The following is a 21239-nucleotide window of genomic DNA, read 5'->3' on the forward strand; positions in this document are numbered from 1 at the left end:
CTCTTATTAATCAAATGAAACATTCTGCCTTTATATACTCTGTGTCCCGATCTATCTATGCATGTAATGCCTGTGGGTGAATTATGAAACAATTACTGTATGCAGATGTGCGGGAAAAAAATGGTTGCTTGATCTATTTTAAACGTAAGAATATGTTGCAGATTTAAACTTATTGGTGACTATGGAAACAAATAGAAATGTAATGAACAATATTTTCAATATCCAACTTTTTCCTCTGCAATACTTTTTCCAGTAGGTAATAAGCAAAGAAACATATGTCATATTCTGGTCAGTAATACTGAAGTCACACTGACTTCTTTTCAACCAGGTTTTGCCCACTGGGATGTTATAATGTTCAAGAGAAAAATAAGCTCACTTGTCTGACTCTCATAAAAGGGGGCATGTCTGTAGCACAGTACTTCTCATTTCCCACTCTGGGGTAATGTGACGGGCTGTCACTGTTAAGTAGCTCTCTGTAGCCCTGGAGGTCCATCCATCTGTAGTAAGTGCAACACAGGGTGCATTGGCCAATTTCATCTTTAGCTTGCATATATAACGCGGTGCGAGAGGGCGAAGTTCGCAATGTGGATCGAGCATTTTCACAGGGTGGGGCCCCGGCACACCTACTGAACGGAGCAAACATACCTCAAAGTTTATTCAAAAACGTTTTGGGAAATGTGTCGTTTGGTAAAAACCTTTCTGCAACGTAGAAACATTCAAGCAACTAAACGCACCCCTTGTTTAGGGCCTAGTTGGAACAAAATCCTGCAGTACCGGTGGCACTCCAGGAACAGGGTTGCCTACCCCTGCTCTAGGGTCCTGTGGTGAAGCAACTGCTATGCAAGGTATTGGGCAACAGCTTTCTTCCAGGGCCCATATTCACAAAGCATCTCCGAGTAGGGATAGTGATCTAGGATAACCTCCCCCTTGTCAATGTAATATTACTCAGTGTGAAGGCAAAACCGATCCTAAAATCACTACTCCTACTCTGAGATTCTTTGGGAATAAGGGCCTTGGCCTATCAGCATGCTGGCCTGTCAGCAATGCCACTCCACCTGAAATGCAAAAAACATGAATAAGAATTAGCTTAGTCAGTAACTTAGCTAACTAGGTAATTAAACACTTATGTAAATGTGCACAAGCCTAATCAGCCAAATGATATGAAAACAACACAGCCTATTTGAAGTGAAATTATACTGAACAAAAATCTAAACGCAACATGAAAAGTGTTCGTCCCATGTTTCATCAGCTGAAATAAAAGTTCACCGAAATTTTCCATATGCACAAAAAGTTTCTAAAATTTTGGACACACATTTCTTTACTTTCCTGTTAGTGAGCATTTCTCCTTTTCCAAGATAATCAATCCACCTGACAGGTGTGGCATATCAAGAAGCTGATTAAACAGCATGATCATTACATAGGTGCTCCTTGTGCTGGGGACAATAAAAGGTCACTCTAAAATGTGCAGTTTTGTCACAGAACACAATGCTACATATGTGTCCATTTTTGAGAGAGCTTGCAATTGGCATGCTGACTGCAGGAATGTCCACCAGAGCAGTTGCCAAATAATTTAATGTTAATTTCTTTACCATAAGCCGCCTCCAACGTCGTTTGAGAGAATTTGGCAGTCCGTCCAACCGACCTCAAAACCGCAGACCACGTGTAACCACGCCAGCCCATGGCCTCCACATCTGGCTTCTTCACCTGCGGGATCGTCTGAGACCAGCCACCCGGACAGCTGATGAAACTGTGGGTTTGCACAACCAAAGAATTTCTGCACAAACTGTTAGAAACTGTCTCGGGGAAGCTCATGTGTGCTCATTGTCCTCACCAAGGTCTTGACCTGACTGGACTTCGGCACGCTGGAGAAGTGTGCTCTTCACAGTTGAATCGGTTAGTGTAGGTAATTGAGTAATATGTACATGTAGGTAGGGGTAAAGTGTCTATGCATAGATAATAAACAGCGAGTAGCAGCAGCGTATTTGAAGAGTGTGAAGGAATGTGAATGTATGTGTGTGTGTGTGTGACGGCAATATGCATGCATGTGTGTTGGAGTGTCAGTGTAGTATGTGTGAGTGTGTGATTAGAGTCCAGTGAGTGTACATTGAGACTGTGCAAGAAAATCAGGACAACAAAAATGTGAATAAATAGGGAGGTCAATGCAAATAGTCTGGTTAGGCATTTGATTAACAGTTCAGCAGTCTTATGGCTTGGGGCTAGAAGCTATTAAGGAGCCTTTTGGTCCCAGACTTACTGCTTGCCATGCAGTAGCAGAGAGAATATTCTATGACTTGGGTCGCTGAAGTCTATGACAATATTTTGGGCCTTCGTCTGACACACCGCCTGGTATAGATGTCCTGGATGGCAGGAAGCGCGGCCCCAGTGATGACCTGTGCTGTACGCACTACCCTCTGTAGCGCCTTGTAGTCGGATGCTGAGCAGTTGCCATTCCAAGCGGTGATGCAACCAGTCAGGATGCTCTCGATGGTGCAGCTGTAGAACATTGAGGATCTGAGGACCCATGCCAAATCTTTTCAGCCTGCTCAGGGGGAATAGGCATTGCTGTCGTGCCCTCTTCACGATTGTCTTGGTGTGTTTGGACCATGATTTGTCAGTGCGTATATGGCGTTGTGTGGGCAAGCGGTTTGCTGATGTCAACGTTGTGAACAGAGTGCCCCATGGTGGCGTAGGGGTTATGGTATGGGCAGGCATAAGCTACGGACAACGGACACAATTGGATTTTATCAATGGCAATTTGAATGCACAGAGATACTGGGACGAGATCCTGAGGCCCAGTGTCGTGCCATTCATCCGCCGCCATCACATGTTTCAGCATGATAATGCACAGCCCCATGTCGCAAGGATCTGTACACAATTCCTGGAAACTGAAAATGTCCCAGTTCTTCCATGGCCTGCATACTCACCACACGTCACCCATTGAGCATGTTTGGGATGATCTGGATCGACTTGTACGACAGTTCCAGTTCCATCCAATATTCAACAACTTCGCACAGTCATTGAAGAGTGGGACAACATTCCACAGGCCACAATCAACAGCCTGATCAACTCTATGTGAAGGAGATGTGTCGCGCTGCATGAGACAAATGGTGGTCACACCAGATACTGACTGGTTTTCTGATCCACGCCCCTACCTCTTTTTTAAGTTATCTGTGACCAGATGCATAACTTTATTCCCAATCATGCGAAATTCTTAGATTAGGACCTAATTCATTTATTTCAATTGAGTGATTTTCTTATATGAACTAATTCAGTCAAATCGTTAAAATTGTGCATGTTACGTTTATATTTTTGTTCTGTGTAGTGTAGCAGGTTCAAGGGTGTGGGGTTTCCACGTCACCAAGTTCAATAACCAAACACGAACAAGGAGCACAACTAGAATGCAAATGGGGAGTTTATTAGGGAGTTTTGCACACTGGGGAAAATGGGGGAATTCACCAACCATTTCACAGTCCACAATCTGTTCTCGTTGTCCGTTCCATTCTCCAGGGGTAATCCTAAAACTTTGGTCCTCATCCAAACCGAGTCGGTACACAGTGGGGTAATCGGACAGTCCAAGTCACAACATGTAATCACACAGATATTTCTCTCTTCTCACACTCTTCATAACACACGCTTCCCTGTCCGTTCTCTGCCCCTTTGTGCAGGCCGCTTCCTCTTTTATCCCCAAGTACTCCCTGGCTTAATGAGCCACAGGCTCGCCTCATTGGGGCAGGAAGTCCATATAATGCTCGGGGGTGAAACCAGAGGGCTGCAAGATATCCCTTCAATAACCACTCACCTCACCCTGCCACACCGGGAGGGAGTGGCGGTCAGCTCCCTAGAGCATCTCTCCTGGAGAGGGCATTGGCATTTCCATGGGCTGCACCTGATCTGTGGGAGAGAAGGGAGAGAGTCCTGTTGACGCTTGGGGCACTTCTCAGATCGAGAACATCAGGTAGGGTAGCAGCTGATCACAATTCTTTCCGTCCGCCTCCATCACCTTCTTTAGCATCTGCTTCAGGTTTCGATTGAATCTTTCCACCAACCCATCGGTCTGTGGGTGATACCCCGAGGTGTGCAACTGGGTTATTTTCATTAGTTTGCATAGATCCTTCATGATTCGCGACATGTCCTGGTCGGTCAATATCTCGTCGGGATGTTTACTCAGGAAAACAGCATGACTAACTCACGTGCAATTCCCTTGGTGGCCATGGTGCGCAGGGGAATGGCTTCCGGGTACCTGGTGGCATAATCCAGAATCACTAGGATATATTGCTGCACTCGGTTGCTCTTGGGTAGAGGTCCCACTAGGTCCATTGCGATCCTGCTGAAAGGGAGGAAATTAAGGGGCTGCGAAAGTGGGGGTTTGGCGCTACGGGCAACTGGGGCAGTAATCTTCCACTCTCTCTTGACCCCCGGCCAGTAAATCATGCATTAATCCTGACCACGGTCTTCTCCACCCCTAGGTGAGCCCCAGAAGGTGTGAGTGCGCCAACTGCAGGACAGATGGTACAAAGGGACGTGGCACCAACTCCATACATTCGTCATTCTTCTTCACAACCTGATACAGCAACTTCTTTATAGAAAAATGGGGGTAGATGATTTGACTTACCCCCTCCCTGGGCTTTCCGTCCAACAATGTCACCTGCTGGAGAGCACTGGCCAAGTTGGGATCCTCCAGTTGGGCCGTGCCGAACCGGCCCGCTAGAGAGGCGGGCTCTGGCGCCACCTCATGGTCCATCGGGAACATGTCTTCCAGACTCGCCACCTCTCCCTCCAGTCTTGTTCACCCTCCGAGAGGTGTTCTGTTGAAACCTGGGGGTCCATTTCCTGGAATCCACACATCTGGGCATCCCTCCTGATGTCCCTCCCACCTCTCCAGCTTCCTCCTCACTTCTGGTTCCCCACATCTCCGGACATACTGGTCCACAGTTGGCGGAACGTCGGGAAATCCCTCCCGATAAGGACCGGCACAGGCAGGTTCAGGATGACTCCCACTGGCCCCATGTATGTCCCTTTATGGTCTGTAGGTGGAGGAGTGTGGTAGGGTAGTCCTTGGTCTTACCGTGAATGAATGTGATGACCACAGTGTCAGCCAGATTCGTGGTCTGGGCGATGTCAGGGTCACCATACTCCCGGAGTCCACAAGTGCCGTGGTGTCCTTTCCGTTGGCTCTTACTGGGGTGACGGGAAGGACCACTCTCCTGAGCCCAGCATGCCATCAGCAAGCCACAGGGCCGCCCGGTGGCTACCTCACTGGCTGAGGCCGAAGGCATTGGGACATCACGGTTTGGACAGTTCCAGGCGATGTGTCCCGGCTCGCCACACTCGTAGCATTTCCTGCGGTCCAGGAAGGGGCGTTGTCTCGGGGAGCTGGCTGTTGGTGTCCCCCCATCCTTGGCCGGGGTCCCGGCATGGTCCTCCGCCCTTTTTTGCTCCTTCGGGCGAGTGGATGTTCGCTGGTTGTTCGCTGCACAGGACCTCCAATGTTGTCCTTCCACCAGTTCCACCAGCTGATCTGCGCTTCGCGGGTTAACTTGGCTTGCTAATTTTTTTGCTTCGAAGAGAGAGAGCGTAGAAATGTATCTATGACCACTTTCTCGATGGGTGTGAGCATCAGTGTTTTAGCAGTTAGCCAGCTCTTGGCCAGCCTAATTAGATCATGCATTTGCGATCGGGGAGATGCTGTAGGATCATACGCCCAATCATGGAATCTTTGTGCCCTGTTAATCAGGGTGTAACTATACCGGCGCAGGATTTCCTTTTTCAGCCCCTCGTAATGCGTCGCCTGGTCAGCCATCAGATCCTGATAGGTCTTCTGTGCCGCACCTGACAGGAAGGATGCTAGCAGGCTGGCCCATTGCTCATGGGGCCATTTCTCCCTAGCCGCCGTCCTCTCGAAGGCTTGGAGGTAAGCCTCGATGTCGTCAGCCTCTGTCAGCTTCAGTATAAACCTACTGGGTTTGGGACAAGAGACTGCGGCGCCTGCCGCATTGCCGGCTTGGGCGGCTGTCAGCTGGCTGAGTTCAGCTCGCAGGAGAGCGGTCTGCTAACTCTGTTCCTCCAGCAGCTCCCGATGCATAGCCTGCTGGGCTATGTTCGCCTCCACCACCTGTTTCACCAATGCTTCCATTGTGCTCTGTCCCTGTTTAGTTATTGAGCCTGGTTTGGGTTGCCCGCATTCTCCACCACATGTAGCAGGTTCAAGGGTGTGGGGTTTCAATGTCACTAAGTTCAATAACCAAACACGTACAAGGAGCACAACTAGAATGCAAATGGGGAGTGTATTAGGGAGTTTTGCACACTGGGGAAAAGGGGGGAATTCACTAACCATTTCACAGTCCACAATCCGTTCTCATTGTCTGTTCCGTTCTCCAGGGATAATCCTAAAACTCGGGTCCTCAACCAAACCGGTACACAGTGGGGTAATCAGACAGTCCAGGTCACAACAGGTAATCACACAGCTATTTCTCTCTCTTCTCACACTTCATAACACACTCTTCCCACTCCATTCTCTGCCCCCCTTTGTGCAGGCCGCCTCCGCTTTGTCCCCAAGTACTCCCTGGCTTAATGAGCGACATGCTCGCCTCGTTGGGGCAGGAAGTCCATATAAGGCTCAGGGGTGGAGCCGTGAGCTGCAATGTATCTCCCTTCAATAACCACTCCCCTTACCTCTCCCTGCCGTCTGCCACAGTAGTTTCAATCTATATGGCTGTAGTCCGGTGCCTTATTGCAAAAGCAACCCACTCAGTCAATGGCAGTCAACGGCTCAGTGTTCCAAAACTGTTCACCTGTTTCTACGTCAAGCAAGGTGTTTTTATAGTGCACGTTTAGCACAGCAGCATATAATCAATGTTATTTTTTTGCATTTCCTTCTTGCTCCAGTGTTAGGAATACAGGAGTGATGTCAGCGTAAATGTGTCAACGTGTTTGAGGTGATGGCAGCTGCATAGGCTATTCTGGTTGAGCTGTGGAGACATGCTCTCTTTGTCCGTCGCTGTTGTAATCTACTGGGAAACCAAAATGTTATCAAACTGGAGATCTAAATGATGATGGAGAATCCTCCTGGTTTATCGACCCCACCACTCGCCATCGTACAGAACTAGTCCCCGGCTGCGCCTCACAAAAGGACAGTTTTAAATACGGCAATTACGTTGTACGTTTCATTGCGACGTGCATATTGTATCTAGATACAATACTTTGCAAAAGTATCTTGTATTTTATTTTGATGTATTGGTCTGTTGGGTATCTTGTATTTGTATTAAGATACTTTTAGATGTATCTTATGACAATCTCTGCATGCATGTACACACACACACACACACACACACACACATAAACACATACATACACACAGCGTATAGAGATCCAGACACCCCCCGCAGAGAGAGGGTCACTTTAATACCTCCTTCTCGTTATGTGGGGACCTAAAATGTAGTTCCATTCAAAATGGTATTTTCACTAACCCCTTACATTAACCCTAACCCGTAACCTAAACCTAACTCCTAACCCTCAACCGAACCACTTACCCTCATTGTGACGCTAACCCTAAACCTAACCCCTAAGCTTAAAATAGGAAGACATTTCCTTGTTTTACTTTGTGGGGACTTTTTAGGTCTGCACTCACGCACACAAACACACACACACACACACACAAACTCTGCTGCTGCTTCCTGATGAAAATGTCTTGTGTCTGTATGACATAGTGTAGATGAATGTGGAGGCGTTAACTGTTCTGTATCACTTCTCTTCAATTTATTTATTGATATCTAACAGATTTATCAGAACACACACATGACTCAGCTCTGTCCCTGTTTGACTTTGGAATGACCTAATGCAGGTCCGTGTGCCTGTGTGTGTGTACGTATGCTACTATGTGTGTGTGCGTGCATACACTTTTTGTCCGTGTGTGTGTGTGTACGCCTGTGTGTGTCTCTGTGTGTGTGTACGCCCATAATCTCCCCATCACGTCGGGCCACATCACCATGTTCCAATGGGGAGTTTCAGGAAGGGCACGGCATTTCCCCCGCTCTTTGAAGCGGCTGGCTGTGTGTCCCTCAGCAGCCCTTTCAGAAGCAGCAGGACATAGCAGGAATACTCGGCTCGCCACGTGGGCAAATAAGGATATTTCTACCGGCAGGGAAATCTGGTGGTTTCCACAGTTTTTAGACGGAAATGACCCAAGGACTTGAAATAGGGTATTATTCTGGACTGGTTTATTCTCCCTCATAGCAGAGAGGGTATTGATAGTGCATTTGGATGACGCACAGTTTTAAAACAATAGTCTGGTAACGTGCTTAGTAGTGTGCTTGGATGACATCAGACATATCATAGAGAGATATTGTGTTATTTATTTGACACGACATAATAGATTTCTGAGATGTATTATCACATTGCATGTCAGAATGAATCTTCTATTCATATGAATCTTCTAATACATCGACTATATAGCGAGTGCTGTCCTATTCATTGTTGATGGACTACATGTAGAAGCCGTTTTCTGTTCTGTAGAGAAGCAAAATAACTGTGGAATGAGCACATCGTTTGCTATTTGTTTTTGCCTGATACATCAGGATGCTTTCTGACTGGAACAGCCAGCCTTTTATCAAACCCAACAGTCTTTTGTCATCATTTTCCCCTTAGGTTGTGGCTGATCCTCACATACAGGATACATTTGAATAGATTAAGATTCATTAAAGTGCCCTTATATCGTTTGGTTGTTTTCCCCCCCCCCATTTTCAGTGCTAGATGGCGGGCACTGATACGCTCATTCGCAGCATGTCATCTCTCTCTCTCTCTCTCCCTCTCAGCACGTCAGCTCACACAGAGCCCCAGCCAACTCCCTCAATCACAACTATTTTCCCAATTAGAACAACACTAAAATAGCACACAACGAACGGCTTACTGCACAAGCAATTACTTTGTTCTCAAGATGTATTATTTTCTATTCAGAGAGAGTTTGACCTGAGGTTGTCTCTCCTGCCTCCGTGTGAATGGGTTCTAATGGATAGGGAAGCGAGAAGGTTAACCTATCTGGGAGGGAATCGGTGATATACGGAGAACTACAGTAGAGACGACACCTGGAAGACACCTGATTTAACAAATATGTAAAGAATTAGCAGGTTGTTAAAAGGCCATATCCACGGCCTCACCGGCTGAACTAGGTGGTAATATACCTGTCAGATACACTAGGCCTGAGTTATGTCCACCTCCTGACCTCTGTGAGGGGTCGTTGAGGAAGATTTTCAGCTTGACTTCAGACCGCTGCATAGTTTATGGGCTTCAGGAAGTAAGGTTGGCCATTGGTACCCGTAAGGAAGAAGTGGAGAGTACAGCTTCTGTCCTGAAGCAGTTTAGTTCACTAGCTGAGCTGTCTGTCACAGGCTGGGGTTATTTCTTCGCTCAACCCACTTAACCCTGGGTTGAGTACAGAAGACATGGTCTGTATTCAAAAAGCATCTCAGAATAGTGCTGATCTAGGATCAGTTTTGCCTTTGAGATCATAATTATATGGACAGGGGGGACCTGACCCTTGATCAGCGGTCCTACTTGGAGGCTTTATTGATTTGGGCCCAGGCTTCTATTCAAGCAAACCGATATCCAGAAGTTTCTGGAGTTAGAATAAAAAAACTCAACTGAACTCATTTCAGTTTCAGAATCCATGTTTGTTCAGTTAATATAACAATGTGTACTCTGTGTTGTTAGTGGTGGATGGGGAGTTTATTGGAGGAGTTGATAACAGACTCTTTTTCCGTCCAAAAACACAACTCCGTGGGTGGAAACAATGATGATATGACAATGTCATGATGTCCTCACGTTAGTTGGTGGGACCAGGGCACCCCATAGCACCCCCATGGCACTCCCACAGCACCCTAACCTCTCAGTGTGACCAATGTTATGTGTTAATGATGTTTAACTCCACATTGAACGTCATGTGACCAGAGCTGACAGGACTGGTTGGTGCAGTGAGACGTGAGATTGACCATGAGAGGGGGTGCGAGGCAGGGATAGCATAGACGGGTTGGTTGTTTAGCAACAAAACTGACGCGTGCTCAGCTATGGGGGAAAATATACAGGGTTGGCTTTGATTGTTGTCAACGTGTAAGCTATATTTCATCTCCAGTGTTTATTGAAAACATAAATCCATTTGCACAATGAGCACTTGTTGTCTCTCAAATTCATTGTTGCAGTTGTTGGTTAGCTATTTTAGCCATATTAGCATTGACGTGAAATCTGTCAAAACGCCTCAAAACAAGACGTGGTATCAAGAGCAAGACGAAACGAGCTGAGACGAGCAGAGTCACAACAACACGCTGACTTCTGCCCCGTGGAAGCGTGCACATCGTTTCCCTGACGTTGTCGGCTAACCCAGCTAAAGGGGAAGAGAGAGAGAGAGAAAGAGGAGAGGGGCGGGGGAGAGAAAGGGGGAAGATGAGGAAAGCTCATGGGTTGGTGAGAAAAGGGGAGAGATAGAGGGCTGAGGAGGGGAAGACGGAGCGGAATCCCATGTGATGTGGTCACAGTGTGGGAGACAGATGTGAGGCATTAGGGATGTGTCTCAACCCTAATAGGCCAAAAGAAGGAGAGTTCGTGGTAGAGAGAGAGAGAGAGAAGGGAGAGTTTTTCCTCGCCTTATTGTCACTCTCTGTCTTATGGTCTCCTTTATTCTCTCCCTCTTTCTCTTTCTGTCCTTCCCTCCCTCTCCCTCTCCCCCCCCTCTCTTTCTCTCAGTGGATTTCCGTCCTTTCTTCTCCCCTCTCCAAAGTAAGGTGGTCGGTAACTCTAGAAGTGTGCGACAGAGAGCGTCTCTTTCAGACCGAGGGACTTTGTCACCAAAGACAGCTGTTAATCAAATAGTCAAGGATGAGCTAGCTCTTTCTCCACGTCTTAAGTGGACTCCTCTCTCCTGTACGCACACAATAGAACCTGCCGATTGGAGGAAGGCTCTGCATGCCTGCACCTGGGGGTAAAGGCAGGAATGTCCAGACACACTGTAGTAATTGCTAAACGACTAGACTTCTCTCTCCGGTTCTTTTTTCTAGGGCCTTATTCCACTTTAATGCATTTTCTGCCCTTCCTCTCACTCCTCCTGTAGTTGAATTCCACCCCTCTTCACTTCAAAAGTATTCTTGGTTGTTTAATGAAGATAGCAGGGTCCAATTTCGAAAGTGTGTTGTTATTACTAGAACATTCCTCCCCTGGTTATCTGGGGCCTCCACTTCCTTGCTCTCGATCTGTTGTATAGGTTTTACCGTCCGTCCCCGCAAGGTTCTCAGCACTCGAGTGCCTGCTTTTAACCCTTACTCTGCCACAAAATGCTATGCTGTTTTCGAATGAAACAGAATGACTTGCTCTTGTTGAAGCTTTTAGAATCGAATTGAATTGACACACGATAGGTCGTAGCAGATGTGAAAAAGAAGTGAGCGCGCTGAACAATTGAAAAGGTTGTTTTTAAACACTGATCAGAAGTATAGTGTGGAAGATAGAGTAATACCCGCTCAGTGTTTCTGCTCCCGCCACAAGTGATCCTTAATAAAGATTTTCTCAGTGTTCACTGACATGCTCTTTGGTCTGAAACAAGGCTTTGTTGGCAGTACACGAGTGGTCGGTAACATAGTGCCAGATTCCCAAGCCATAAAGCTGCGTCTTCATTCTCTCTCTGATGAATGGTTAACTAATGTTCCCGCTGGTCAGCCACAGCGAGATGGGCAGGGTCGAGTTATTTGTCGTCGTCATATTCTCACCAGATAAAGGTCAGATATGGTATTGCTTTCTTCGGAGGAATACTCTGCCTCTGAACGAGGCGATACAAACAATGGATGCAGACCGCGTTAAAATCACAAGAGGGGATGAAATAAGCGGAATTTCATAGTGATATTGTCTCTTTTCCATCCAGACCGTGTTTTGATTAAATCACTCAACTTTCAGGTGAGAAGCTACAGTTGAAGCTACACCACCAGCTGTAGGCCGATGTTCAGCAGACCCAGTGATATAGTATACATTATCTACACTATTTATGCAATGTATTGCCCCATCTTTGGCTGTGGTGTCTGAAGAGTGACATTGTATTGCCTTTTCAACCGTCTAATCTGTAATATAAAGGAGCTGGCAGCAGCTGCCATCTGCCCTGTGTTTAACAGTAACACTGGCACACTGTACCATAACTCTGGATTAACAGCCTTTGCAAGACAGGCCTGTCGCTGCACACCCATTCCACTGACTAATGGATGAGTCCAGTGCACCCATTCCATTAGGTGATGGATGGGCTCATTGTGTGGTGAGGGGATGTTTATGCAGTATCTTTTTTATGACAGGCTCTTCGAGACTGAGGATGGTAGGTAATTTCATTAGTCTGGGTAGAGCCAGACATCTTAACGTCGGAACGAGATATTTCAAACCCAGCGCTGTGTAATGTTCAGTACAAATTGTCTCGATGGGTCGGGCTTTGCCTGCAGTCTGAGGGAAAGTAGCAGGGTTTTCAGTTTTATACTGCACAGGTTGTCAAATCTCAGAGTTTGGCTGTTCTTTCTGTATATACATACATCTGTACGTGGGTTATTGAGTATTGGCACATCTGTAGCTTATGTATGTGATTTACAGACGTTTCAATTTGTTGTTATAATAATGTTGGTAGCAACATGTGAAAATCATTGTGGAAATCTGTTACAGCTCAAGTCGACTACAAAACCTACAATGCAATGCTCTCTATATGGGCTTGCTGGCTACACAATAATGCCAAAGTCACAATAATACCAAAGTCAACATCAGCATTTGAAGTAGCTAGTTACTGTAGATACAAAATCGCCTAAACGAACTGCACTTGTAAATTAGGAGTCTACAATCACACCAGGTTCAACCTGCAGATTGTGTGCTTCGCAGAGTAGAGTCTGACGTTCGCAACGGCACCATGCAATGCACCCTGGACTGAAGAGGCAGATAAATAGGGAAAATGTGGCGGACCCTCTGTTAAATTACACATTTCCCGAGGTAGGAATATTGCAAAAATAGGATCAGTGTCTCAATCGAGAGAAAACAACCTCCCGCGTTATGACACTGGCCAGTATTGAAATCTGACATGTGTGATAGAAGATCTCGCGATCGAAAAACCATCATCCTATTAACGGGAATGGCAAGGGCTCAGATACACATGAAAACATGAAATAGCCCGGGGATCGATAGAACATCGCTCAAAGACGCACAAATACGATATAACATTCAAAATGGTTGCATCTTTCCCTTTGACACCAATGAGTCTTATCAACCAAATGACTCCCATTATTGTCTGTAACGTCGATCTAACTGGCTGTTCACACCAATGCACCGGTGTTGGATTTGAATAGCGTTGATAATTACCCGTGGGTTTTTCTGACCACATGATCTTACAAGGAAAAACTCTAAGGCCTTGACTTTTTCTTTTCAGGTCACATGGTGTGTGTGTGTGTCCAGTGCACTGCGGTGCATGCGTCTTTGTGTGTGTGCATGTGTTCTCTCTAACACCATAGAGCTCTAGTCAGGTGTTTCCTGTATTTTGATCAGCTGGAGGTGGGACAGGAGATTCCTGTCTGATTACTTCAACATCTCTGACACACTACTAAATGTACATTCCTCAGCCGTGACGTCGTGGTTCTGGACCTTTGAGGACGTGACTGGACTCTTACCTACCGTCAACACAACGGATTGAATAAACATCTGCTTTTCGCTTCAGAACCTAGACCAGCCTAGACTCTCTCTCTCTCTGTGTGTGTCTATTCTGTAGTATTTTGAAAGGCAGCAGGCCTCTGAAATGCTAATGGGGAGCAATCGAGTTAACAGGCAGAGAAAGCGGGTCACACTGATACATAACACACAATGTCTGCGTGGCTTCTCCTCTGCTGTTCTCCATAGTGTGTGTGTGTCTGTGTGTTGTAATATACTTGCGCGGACCAGAAATCCAAGAATAGTAAATCAAGGAGAGTTCAGACATTTGGACAGCCCTTAGAAGGAAAAAGGCTTAGGGTTCGGGTTTAGAGTTAGAATTGCGGTTAATGTTAGGGGTTAGGGAAAATAGGATTCTTTAATGGGAATCAATTGTTGTTCGCCCCAAAAAAGTCCTCACAAGTATAGTAATACACGACTGTGTGTGTTGTTTTTCTGTAGTCCATATGGATCCTATTGCTCTGCTCTGTTATGCTCTGGGTATCAGCAGCATGTATACATACCAGCTCAGTTAGAGCCAGCTGTGTGTGTGTGTGCAACTGTGGGTCTGTGTGGGTGGGTGGGTGGGTGAGGTAGGATGGGCTGACTGAGTGTGTGTGTGTCTGTCTGGTTTTGTGTGTGTGTGTGTGTGTGTGTGTGTGTGTGTGTGTGTGTGTGTGTGTGTGTGTGTGTGTGTATGTATGTGTGTATATGCTGGGTCAACACCACAGAATGTGACTGTCCTCATTGGTAATGGCGCCTGATATCTGCAGTGATAAGTATTTTCAGGATGTGATGCGAGCCCTGCATGTGATGTGGCCCTACATGGAGTGGCATTTGGCCATGCCTCTGGGGCCAGCCTGGGAACAGAACACAGCACAGCAGCACACAACTGATCGTCAGCCAGGCTGGAATGCCAGTCATTTGAAGTCAGACTTGTTAAAAAAGGACGGAGGGTAGGAGATTGGTCAAATAGTCTCCTGTGTCGAAGAATAAGCCCACAGACTCAGAGCAGGGAGAAAAACCAACAGACAACACTTCCCGCAAGCCAACATTAGTGATGAGTTCTTTCTTATTGAGACCGGGGACCTCAAAGGTGGCTTTGGTGTGTCTGTGTGTGTGAGCGTGTGTGTGTGGCACTCTTCAGGGAGGAGAAAGAGGAAGTCAAATTGCCTCTTGGGGCAGTCCGAGTTTCAGTCGGTGACACACACACCCATACCCAGACACACTCTCTCCGTCTCTGTATCTGTCTCTTTCTCTCTGTAAATGGGTGGTGGTGGGATGTCATTACAGAGCCGTGATAGGACCTGATGCATAATGTATCCAGCCGTCCTGCTGCTGAGGAGCAAGTGGCCTCTGGTCAGGATGGAGGGATGAATTATGGATGGAGGAGCACTCGTTCACTGGTTTTGCACTAAATCTGGATCTTCCCCCGAACACCTCTTACTTTTAGCCAGAGTTGTCTTCTGTGGCATAAAGTTACAGTTTACAGACCAAAAGGCTCAGGGTTGTTTTATAACAGTGTATCAGGCCTTCTGCTCGCTTCTTGACAGTGAAATTCTTTATGACTATACACACTGCTTTACTCACTCAGGGTTCTTCTTTATTTTTACTATTTTCTACATTGTAGAATAATAGTGAAGACATCAAAACTATGAAATAACACATATGGAATCATGTAGTAACCAAAAAAGTGTTAAACAAATCAAATATTTTATATTCTTCAAAGTAGCCACCCTTTGCCTTGATGACAGCTTTGCACACTCTTGGCATTCTCTCAACCAGCTTCATGAGGAATGCTTTTCCAACAGTCTTGAAGGAGTTCCCACATATGCTGAGCACTTGTTGGCTGTTTTTCCTTCACTCTGCGGTCCAACTCATCCCAAACCATCTCAATTGGGTTGAGGTCGGGTGATTGTGGAGGCCAGGTCATCTGATGCAGCACTCCATCACTCTCCTTGGTCAAATAGCCCTTACACAGCCTGGAGGTGTGTTTTTAGGTCATTGTCCTGTTGAAAAACAAGTGATAATCCCACTAAGCGCAAACCAGATGGGATGGAGTATCACTGCAGAATGCTGTGGTACAGTAGCTATGCTACTGGTGCCTTGAATTCTAAATAAATCACTGACAGTGTCACCAGCAAAGCACCCCTACACCATCACACCTCCTCCTCCATGCTTCACGGTGGAAACCATACATCTCACGAAGACACGGCGGTTGGAACCAAAAATCTCCAATTTGGACCAGTCTAATGTCCATTGCTCGTGTTTCTTGGCCTAAGCAAGTCTTCTTATTATTGGTGTATAAGGCACTGCATCTCAGTGCTAGAGGTGTCACTACAGACCCTGGTTCGAGTCCAGGCTGTATCACAACCGGCCGTGATTGGGAGTCCCACAGGGAGGCGCACAATTGGCCCAGCGTCGTCTGGGTTAGAGTTTGGCTGGGGTCATTGTAAATAGGAATTTGTTCCTAACTGACTTGCCTAGTTATATAAAGGGAAAAAAATAATAGTAGTGGTTTCTTTGCAGCAATTCGACCATGAATGCCTGATTCACACAGTCTCCTCTGAACAGTTGATGTTGATGTGTTTGTTACTTGAACTCTGTGAAATATTTATTTGGGCTGCAATTTCTGAGGCTGGTAACTAATGAACTTGTACTCTGCACTAGAGGTAATTCTGGGTCTTTCTTTCCTGTGGCGGTTCCTCATGAGAGCCAGTTTCATCGTAGCGCGACTGCACTTGAAGAAACTTTAAAAGTTCTTGAAGTTTTCCGGATTGACTGACCTTCATGTCCTAAAGTAATGATGTACTGTCGTTTCTCTTTTCTTATTTGAACAGTTCTTGCCATAATATGGATTTGGTCTTTTACCAAATAGGGCTATCTTCTGTATACCACCCCTACCTTGTCACAACACAACTGATTGGCTCAAACGCATTAAGAAGGAAAGAAATTCCACAAATTAACTTTGAACAAGGCACACCTGTTAATTGAAATGCATTCCAGGTGACTACCTCATGAATCTGGTTGAGAGAATGCCAAGAGTGTGCAAAGCTGTCATCAAGGCAAAGGGTGACTATAAGGGTGGCTACTTTGAAGAATCTCAAGTGGGTTACTACATGATTCCATATGTGTTATTTCATAGTTTTGATGTCTTCACTATTATTCTACAATGTAGAAAATAGTAAAAATAAAGAAAAACCCTGGAATGAGTAGATGTGTCCAAACTTTTGACTGGTACTGTACTTGGTGGGCTACAAAAATGTCCCAAAGCATTAGATCGAGTGCAATAAAATGATGCAACACAGCGTCAAACTAGAGCATCAAATTTAACTAGACTTAATATCCAATACCATGCAGGTCACTCCGAGTCAGTAGGTGACATGTCCTAGTAGTCACCGACGGACAAGTCAGGATGTGTGTGTATGTGTGTGTGTATCGCGGGGGTATGAAAGTTGCTGTTGTTGCATGCCACCGCCGCTGGTGGGACGACTATGTTTGTCACCGCTCTGACGGATTCAACCTCCCTCCCTAAGAGCATGTGCAGGCACCATCCCTGAAAGACGTTCTTTGTTGTACAAACACACATACACTGCAGGAAAAGCAACAACAAAAGGCCCGCTTATCCAATTGTGGCGAACAAGATTAGGGCAGAAATACACTCATAAAGCTAGCATCTTAGCAGCTGCTGTTACTAGCCATCTGCAGCTACTAGCCACCAAGGTAAACAACAAAACACAGCTACTTGTTGAACTAGATGTATTTCAGATTTTTGCGAGGATGCTAAACATTGACCTTCATAATAGAGGGTGTTATTACACACAGACCACACGTATAGTAGATTCCCTGTCTCCTATCTGATAAATGTGTTAATAATCCCTGGGAAATTACGTTTTTTTGTTGTTCTTGAGGAACAGTAAGACTGTGTGTGTGTGTGTGTGTGTGTGTGTGTGTGTGTGTGTGTGTGTGTGTGTGTGTGTGTGTGTGTGTGTGTGTGTGTGTGTGTGTGTGTGTGTTGTGTATCCTCTCTCCCTCTCCAGTGACAGATTTTGACTTCCTCTTCAATAAGTTGTGTGATATATCCTTTCCACCCTGTGTCTACACACACTGATTTCCCACATAATCCACTTAGCTTGCTCAATAATTGGGTTATGGAAAGGAAAATAAGGATTGTGTCTTTCAGTGTTTCTGAGTGCTTGTTCTTCTATCATAGAAAGTAGTCCCTCCTCATGAACCCTTGAAGCAGAACTCACGTTTAACATAGATATCATAGGTAGGACTGGGAGGTTTTCCTGCTCCCAAATAGTGCCCTTCTTTTGACCTAGGTCCATTTGGGCTCTGGTCAAAGTAGTGTAGTATATAGGGTATAGGGTGTCATTTGGGATGAACACATGGTCCTAACCGTAGCACAGAAATAGAATGGGGAATTCTGCTGATTCTAGGTCAGGGCTAGATCAATGTCATATGGTGGGTCACACCTTTTATAACTGGGTCAGGAAACATTTAGGTGTGTCCCAGGGATTACGATTGTAATCTGTCTACTGGTATGTTTGTTTTGAGGAGAACCGTGGTTTTCTAAGTCCCGAGTTTCCAGCAGGTGAACAGTAGAAGTGTATAGAGTTCTCGAGCGTCTGAATGGATCGCCGGGCCCCTGTTATATGAGCAGGGAAAGAGAAGCCTATTCATTTGCACCTCTCTGAAGCCTCTCCCATTCTTCTGCTGTTCTCTGTGTGAAAAATAGGCTGCCTCTCACGCACACCAGCCTCAGGCCCTCGGGGTAGGGTAGGGGTGTTATTTAAGATGGGAAGAAGTTGGTCCAGGAAAGGTTTGCAGCCGTGACCCTGGTTGTCAGCCATGACAAATTAGACCATTTCTACCTCACTGTTCAAAAGGAGTCACATGATTTATGTCACAACTCTCTGATGAAGCTATTCTGTTGTCGGTATATCTTCTGTACGTGCGTGTGTGTGCGTGTGTGTGTGTTGACAGAATGGTTATAGTAAGTGTATTGTGAACCCTGTATGAATTCTATTCAAATGCACACAATAACGCTTGCTATTCACCCATTTATTTCAATTGATTATTACATGGACTTGAATGTCTGTGGCACTTAATATTATGTTACACATCACCTAAGAAATGATATGGCGACACGGGTCAGTACACAGTAATAGCCTATGAAATACTTGCTACCTAAATGTCTTACAAGGGGCACCATACATTGATTTGTTATTGTATGGGAGAGCTAGGACTAACAGTAGACACACATATATATCAGATAACAGAACACTACACGAATGGGAGCTGTGCTGCAGCACGACCAAGGCTGTTTACTGTTTGTTTTACTGTCATCGCGTGTAACCAGAGAAACTTTCCACACCCCTCATCAAACCTAACATTTACCGTTGATTGGGGGAAAAAGACAACTCTCTTAATGTGGGTTATTTTGTCAGCCACAAATAATGGTCTGAAGGGAAGAACGTCATCTAAATCAGAGCTCGGACTACTAACCCTGTCTCACATTTGTTAAGCATTACGCTGGAATGCAGGGGAGCTGCCTTCATAGAAACCACTGTCTGTTCTTCTCCCCTTTCCTCAACTCTGATTGGCTCAGAGCTTTGATGAGAGGTTCTTATTGGTGGGCAGTGTTGATACGACTGTATCCAGTTTGCTGAGCAGTGTGTGTACACGGAGCTGTCTATTCCTAAAGGGACGTTTAAGTTATTCCTCTGGCAGAACAAACATCGCTGCGTTCCATTTCACCTGCATGGCTGAATGCATAGTGTATAGTGGTATGTACAACACACTCACACACACACACGGACAAACCTAAAGGGTCACGTCAGGAATTCCTCAGGCGGAGCGTAAACATATCTGCGTCTCATATCATCTATATGATAAACGTGTATTTAAAGTGCAGAACACAGTATGCCTGAACCTATCTGAGGGTCATACTCGACAAACATGACTTAATCCACACTGTATTCTTGGGGTGAAGAGGAGGGTCCTCTATGAATGCCTCCCAAATCTCAGAGCCCTATGGGCCCTGGTCAAAAGTAGTGCGCTGTAAAGGGAAACGAGAGCCACTTGGGACGCGGCCTATAACTGCCTCCAAGCGACTGTAAAATCAAATGAAAAACATTGGACCTCCACCGTTTCCAGCAAAGTTGTTGGATCTGAAGTGTTTGGTTTATTTGCCTGCTAACCTTTTATTTGACTAGTTCAGTTGACTGGGAACACATTCTCATTTACAGCAATGACCTGAGAGTTTTCGCTTATGCAGTCAATGATAAGGTCAATGACGTGAAGCCTAAACCGAGGAAGACCAGAGTGCTTGGGTTCGTGGTAGGTGGTAGAGTGATGATACAGGCAAATGCTGGTTTAAATGTAATTAAAATGTACCTACGCTCCGAAGAGGGCTGTAAAGCCGAAACGTCTATGTACGCTATCCCTAATGCAGTAAAAAAACAAAACATAGAATAATTAAGTAAGCTTTTTGCCACATATTTTTGAGTGCGAACCAATTAACCTCTTTGGTTCACCCAGACTGGATGATGACTGGAGTTTCTCTGCCAAACATGTTTCTGCAATGACATTATGGGTTATAAAGCAGAGGTGGAGACAGACAAGGAGAGGCTGTAGTCGAGGAGATGTCTCCCACATACAAACACAAACACATATGCAAGAAAACACACACACACACACACACACACACACACACACACACACACACACACACACACACACACACACACACACACACACACACACACACACACACACACACACACACACACACACAGTCGTCATGGCGTCGTTAGGGCTATGTCCTCCTCTGTAATCATAGGTTGGGTTCGTTCCTACCAATTGTTGATCTCTCTCCAGGGTAGCGGAGGTGTGTGTGTGTGTGTGTGTGTGTGTGTGTGTGTGTGTGTGTGTGTGTGTGTGTGTGTGTGTGTGTGTGTGTGTGTGTGTGTGTGTGTGTGTGTGTGTGTGTGTGTGCCCGGACGTGCATGCTAGGTTCGTGATTTTCAAGCATTCAGTGGGGTTTTCCTTGTTCTCTCTACATACATGATGTGTTTGCGCTTATACCTATCTTTTAGTTTCCTGCATGCCCGTGTTTATTCAGGTTTATTCATTCTTGCCTTTTCTCATCCCCCCCCCCCCGCAGCCCCCACATCATATTCCTGTCACAGAGTGTGCTGTGTGGAGAGAGAGAGGGAGACGGAGAGAGAGAGGGAGTTGGAGGAGAGCGGGGCCTGTCTCTGTGTGGGTCTCGTCTGTGCCATGAGCTGTCCCACTCGTGGTTTGGCCTGGCCATCGGGGCCCGGGACTGGACAGAGGAGTGGATCAGTGAGGGCTTTGCCACCTACCTGGAGGACATCATCTGGGCCCGGGCACAGCAGGTACTAGACTATCAACTCTACCTTGTCAAAACAGCTTCTGGACCAGACGGATGAGTTTACTCCCAGACACACACTGACCTAAGGTTTATGCGTTTCCCCCACCTCATGATTAAGGTTATGATTGGGGTAAAGTGAGCTGATCCTAGATCTGTGTTTAGG

General features: G+C 46.0%; 1 protein-coding gene across 3 annotated transcripts in view; it reads left to right on the forward strand.

The window, feature by feature from the left end:
* The window catches only part of aopep (aminopeptidase O (putative)), a 112670-nt gene that overhangs the window by 20155 nt on the left and 71276 nt on the right, over positions 1–21239 (forward strand). For all 3 annotated transcript variants that reach the window (XR_011675126.1, XR_011675127.1, XM_071402649.1), the window contains exon 6: positions 20846–21080. Coding sequence is in view for 1 of the 3 variants with exons in the window: in XM_071402649.1 (XP_071258750.1) it covers positions 20846–21080 (235 nt within the window). In the remaining 2 variants the exon portion in view is untranslated. The remainder of the gene's footprint in view (positions 1–20845; positions 21081–21239) is intronic.

Source organism: Salvelinus alpinus, chromosome 5 (genome assembly GCF_045679555.1).
Source record: "Salvelinus alpinus chromosome 5, SLU_Salpinus.1, whole genome shotgun sequence".
Lineage (NCBI taxonomy): Eukaryota > Metazoa > Chordata > Actinopteri > Salmoniformes > Salmonidae > Salvelinus > Salvelinus alpinus.